The sequence below is a fragment of the Symphalangus syndactylus genome, chromosome 6 (genome assembly GCF_028878055.3).
Source record: "Symphalangus syndactylus isolate Jambi chromosome 6, NHGRI_mSymSyn1-v2.1_pri, whole genome shotgun sequence".
NCBI classification, from domain to species: Eukaryota; Metazoa; Chordata; class Mammalia; order Primates; family Hylobatidae; genus Symphalangus; species Symphalangus syndactylus.
The window spans coordinates 119988933-119993412 of record NC_072428.2 but is presented as its reverse complement, the minus strand read 5'-3'; the positions used below and the strand labels follow the sequence as shown (position 1 = coordinate 119993412).

Here is a 4480-nt window from a genome sequence, read left to right as displayed (position 1 = left end):
AATTACAGGCACATGCCACCAAGCCTGGCTAATTTTTTTTTGTAGTTTTGGTAGAGATAGGGTTTTTTCATGTTGGCCAGGCTGGTCTTGAACCCCTGACCTCAAGTAATCCGCCCACCTCGGCCTCCCAAAGTGCTGGGATTACAGGCCTGAGCCACCTCACCTGGTAGACGTAGAAGGACTCTTAAAGCCTGGCTGGGGCTACTGGGCCTGGTAGAAGTAACGGCATCCGCCTTCATTATTTTTTTAAGGCCAGTCTGTTTTTCTTTTTAGTTGTAACCTCTGTGCCTCACATTGTGTGCTTCACCAGGAGTGTGTTATGCCACTCTGCCAGCCTCTTCTAAGGCCGCAGCACACTTCCCACTTGTTGGAAGGGGAACTGGGGAAGGACACAGCCTACTGACCCCATGGCCCCATTTATCCCTCCATCCACCCCTCCACCTGACAGTGTACACTGAGCACCTACTATGTGCTAGGCTCTGAAGAATACAGACAGAACAAGAACAAGGCAGAGACGATTCCAGTCCTCATGGCACTTCCATTCTAATGGAGAAAGTCCGGCAATAAACAAGGTATGTACTGAACAAGATGGTGATCCATTCTTTGGGAAGAGGACAGGGAGTGGAGAGTCCTGAGCGGAGGGGAGAGTATACAGTTTTAACCAGAGAGGGCAGGAAAGCCCTTGCTGCCTCACTCGCCTCACCCTAGCCCTGGCTCTGCCTCAGTGAGAAGACCACATTAAAAAACTGAAGGAAGCCAGGCCTAGAGCCATGTGGATACTGGAGGAGGAGACCTCCAGAAAGAGGCAGCATGCCTGACCGCTCGAGGAGAAGCAAGGAAGCCACCGCGGCTGGTGGAGAGTCAGCAAAGGCACAGTGGTAGGAGTTGAGGCCAGAGACGCTTGGACTGTGCGGGCCCTGGAGAGAGCTGGGTAAATGGGACATTCGGGGTGTTCCGCAGGTGAAAGCAGGCCCTCCCACCCTCAGTTCTGTTCTGTCTCCGGGCAGTCCACAAGCACCTGAGGGCCCACGTGAGGAGAAGAGGCCTGGGTTTTCTGGGCCTGGAAGCTCCACTGCCAGAAGCATTCGCCCCCTGGCCCAGAGAAACCAAGGTCAGAGGGCACCTCCACCCAGGTTCCCACAGGCGTCCCTGCTGCTGCTTCACTGGGCTAAAACTACCCACGTTCACTCAGCTTTGCCAGGGCGGGACGCTTACTCCCTACAGCCTCCCTCTGCCGTTTTTCTCCTATCCCTGGGCACGCGGGTGAAAGCTAAATGAGGAAAGACCCGCCCCACACCTGAGTGGCCAGGCTGACTCCTGTGGTGGAACGAGTTTTTAATGAAACCAGAAGAGCTTCCCAATTCCACGCCTCACTGCAGTCTCTTCAGGTTGCTCCAGAGGAAAGATCCGGAGTATGGCAGGGCTGTGGTAAGCAAGGGCTTTGGTCAGCAGCTGGAGAGTGCCGTAGTGACACGGTGACAGTCCTTGGCCCCCAGGAGGGGCGGAGGCCACCCCTCTGGGACCCCCAGCCCTAGAATCCCATGCAGGAGTGACTCTGCTGTCCCATCACACTCACAGCTGCAGCAAGGAGGCCTTTCCAGCAGTCACACTGCCACGCAGGGGTCAGCCTTCCTCCCAGGGGGAGCAGGGTGGAGCGGGAGCTGGTCCTCCCAGCATACTGCAGCCGGACAACAGTGGCCTGTTTCAGGCGACACTTGTCTTTGGGCCCAGGTCCCACTTCTGTGGTTGTCCCCAGGCTGAGCTGCCCCCAGGAAGGGTTTTCTGGAAAGGACCAGGAAGGTGTGGATTTCTGAAGCTCTGAGCGCTCTGGCACCTCTGTTTTCTGCTCCCTGGGTTGAGTGGCCAGAAGAGCGTGTGTGCTTGCATTTTCGGTATGACCCCTGGCCCTTATGTGTCTCTGTGTCCCCAGGCCCCTGCTCAATTCTCCACTTCACCGAGGCTGCCTGACCCCTCTCCTTTTCCCTCCATCCCCCACTTCTGAACGCACCCCACCGTGTGCATGGGAGGGTCCTTCCTCCCTGTGGCTTTTCCAGGGAGCCTTTTCTTCTCCCCGAAGTCACCCCCGCATATCCCGGACAGCCACAGCGCCTATCCTCTGGGTTGCCATGGAAACAGAGCCTTCTTTCCTCTTCCCTCCTGTTTACCTTGGTCAGGGACTGCGGCAAAAACCAGCCCGTCGCTGAAGGAGAGGGAGAGCAGTGGGCGGGGGAGCAGGGAGGGAGCCAACCCGCTCCAAACCAGATCATTCCGGTTCAGAGCGGCTACCCCTCCGGTCCTAGGAGCCTCTCCGGCAAGGCGCGCTAGGCTGCGCAGGGAGGCCCTGGGCCGAGCTGGCTTTAGTGGGGAGGGCCTGAGACCGCCCTGGCCAGCGCCCCCTCCCCAGTTCCGTCCGGCCTCCATGCGTCCCTCCTGCCAGTGCTGGCGCTAGCGGGGCCTGGGGCGCTGTCCCCTGATTGCTGGCTGTTCCCTGCACAGGGGCGCCCTGCTGGGGCGGGGGTGATGGGAGCAGAAGAAATGTCCCGGCCCCAAAGGTGCTTTCGCCCTCCTGGGACCCCCGGGCACTCTCCTGCGGCAGCTACAGGGATGCTCTGTGTGGCTCTGGCTTAAAGCTTCCCGCTGCGATTAGAGAAGCCAAACCCTTCGTCCCAGCCCCCGGATAGGTGCGGGGCCGCCTCTTCGCGGGGATTCCCCTGGCTCCCACCGCAAGGCTTCTTCCCCTTGCAGAAGACACCAGAAGCTGGGTTTTGTCCCTGCCCCGAACACTCTGGTCACACTTTCTAGCTCTCCGTGCACACCGGGCGGGAAGCTTTCCTTGTTTCTACGCAACACAGCTCCTATTCCCCCTCCATGGGCCACTGTGGTCGACTTGCTCGTTTGCTGTGGTCTGATCGATCGCCTCCTCCCCTATGGAAGCTTCCCGAAGGCAGGGCCCGCTCACGCAGCACCCCAGCACCAACGGCACGTGCCAGATGTTCCGTGAGCGACGGTGGTCTCGAGGATGGGACGCGCGGCGGCGCCGGGCTGCGGGGGCCACCTCCCGGCCGAGTCCCCTCCCCGCTGGCGGGCGGCAGCTTCTTAGTCGTCTGGGCGTACAGACTGAAATCCACGGCTCTTCCTCCCCAGCCATGTGCGCTACAGGCGGCAAGTCCATGGCCAGAGGGCGGGTAGCCCAGCGCACCCGGCCTTGGGAAGCCGCCCGCAGCACCGACCGCCCTGGCCCCTGGCTTCACCGCCCCTGCGTGGCTGCTCCCAACCCCGAATCTCGGGAAGCCAGGGGTAACTTCACGTCCCCGAAAGCCCTTCTGAAAGAATTTTCTCAGTAACTACCCAAGCCCATGTGCCTGCCGCCGGGTCCCAGGAGGATGAAAGTTCTCATGAACGCGACCTTGCAAGCTTGCAGACTTGGACTCCCTTCTCTAGCCCTTGGCAAACCAATGAATTTGTCTTGGCCTGTCAATCTGTGAAACGGGGATAAAACTTCTAGGCCTGCGATTCAATACAGGCTTGCCGAGGAGAAAATGAACTGAAAATGCTTAGCTGACATGGCAGGGGCGGCAGAGGCTGGGCTCTGGGGTAGTGTGTGTGTTTGGGGTCTGGGGTTAGATCCGGTGTAAAGCTGGAGTTCTCGTCCTGGATGCCCTAGTATGCAAGTAGCTCTGAGACACCCTCGTGCCTATTGTTCTTATAAACCGCGTCTTTGTGGGCAGCAAGCCTGTGCAGTGCAGGGTGAGCCCAGGCGGAGGCCGACATCCCGAACCATGACTTGATCTTAGCTGTTTCAAGGTGAGGTTTGGGTAGTAAATAACCCAGGTGCAGGAGACGCCTGGATGGCCTGGATGTATTTTTCTGGAGCTGGGAGAGTAACAAAGTTTGCTTCCTGAGAGTGGGGTGGGGATTTTGAACACGTCCTTAGCAGTCATGGTGAGAGCCTCCTCCACTCCCAGAGCTTCCTGGTTTTAGGTGGCAGGTTCAAGGAGGATAAACTGACCAGTCTGACCCCTCTAAGGTGACACAGGCCCTGCATGGCAGCTGCTTTCTCTTTTCATGGATGTCATTTGCAATACTCTAAAGCTCCTTGCCTGCTGTGGGGCCCCCAAATAGTAAGTGGCCTGAGCTCCCGGCTATCTCTGCCCTCTCTTCCCAAGTCCTGGAGCTGGGCTGTGGTGGCTCCTGACCTCCCTGAGTGGTGTGTGGCACCTACCTTCCTGCATGGCCTGCTGAGCTCCCCTGCTGAGCTGTCTGCTGGAGAATCTGAGAAGCCTCTTGCTTTTGCATTTGAGGCTGCAAGGCCAGTGTAGGGTGAGCAGATTGGCTGGGTTGGCTTTGTATGTCACTCAAAACTACCTCCTCTCACCTGGCTGTGGATGAAAGAAAAAACCTCTGCTCTACAATAATGTTCTTGCTTGATTTTATGAATGGACAGGATGGTAAGGAATAGGCTTTGGGCAACAGGATAAAA

The 4480-nt window shown here is 58.1% G+C and overlaps 1 protein-coding gene across 2 annotated transcripts; it reads right to left on the bottom strand.

Annotated features, from left to right (window-relative positions):
• Window positions 1-1318: 1318 nt before the first annotated feature.
• On the bottom strand, window positions 1319-3132 carry LOC129485002 (uncharacterized). 2 transcript variants are annotated; one of them, XM_055284012.2, is made up of 3 exons: window positions 2166-3132; window positions 1577-1782; window positions 1319-1423 (listed from the first exon to the last, which is right to left on the bottom strand). In XM_055284012.2, exons 1-3 carry the CDS (start codon window positions 2419-2421, stop codon window positions 1385-1387), a joined length of 501 nt encoding a protein of 166 aa, XP_055139987.1. In that variant the 5' UTR covers window positions 2422-3132; the 3' UTR covers window positions 1319-1384. The 2 variants fall into 2 exon arrangements, with proteins under 2 accessions (XP_055139987.1, XP_055139986.1); XM_055284011.2 differs by having other exon boundaries at window positions 1319-1782.
• Window positions 3133-4480: the final 1348 nt, after the last annotated feature.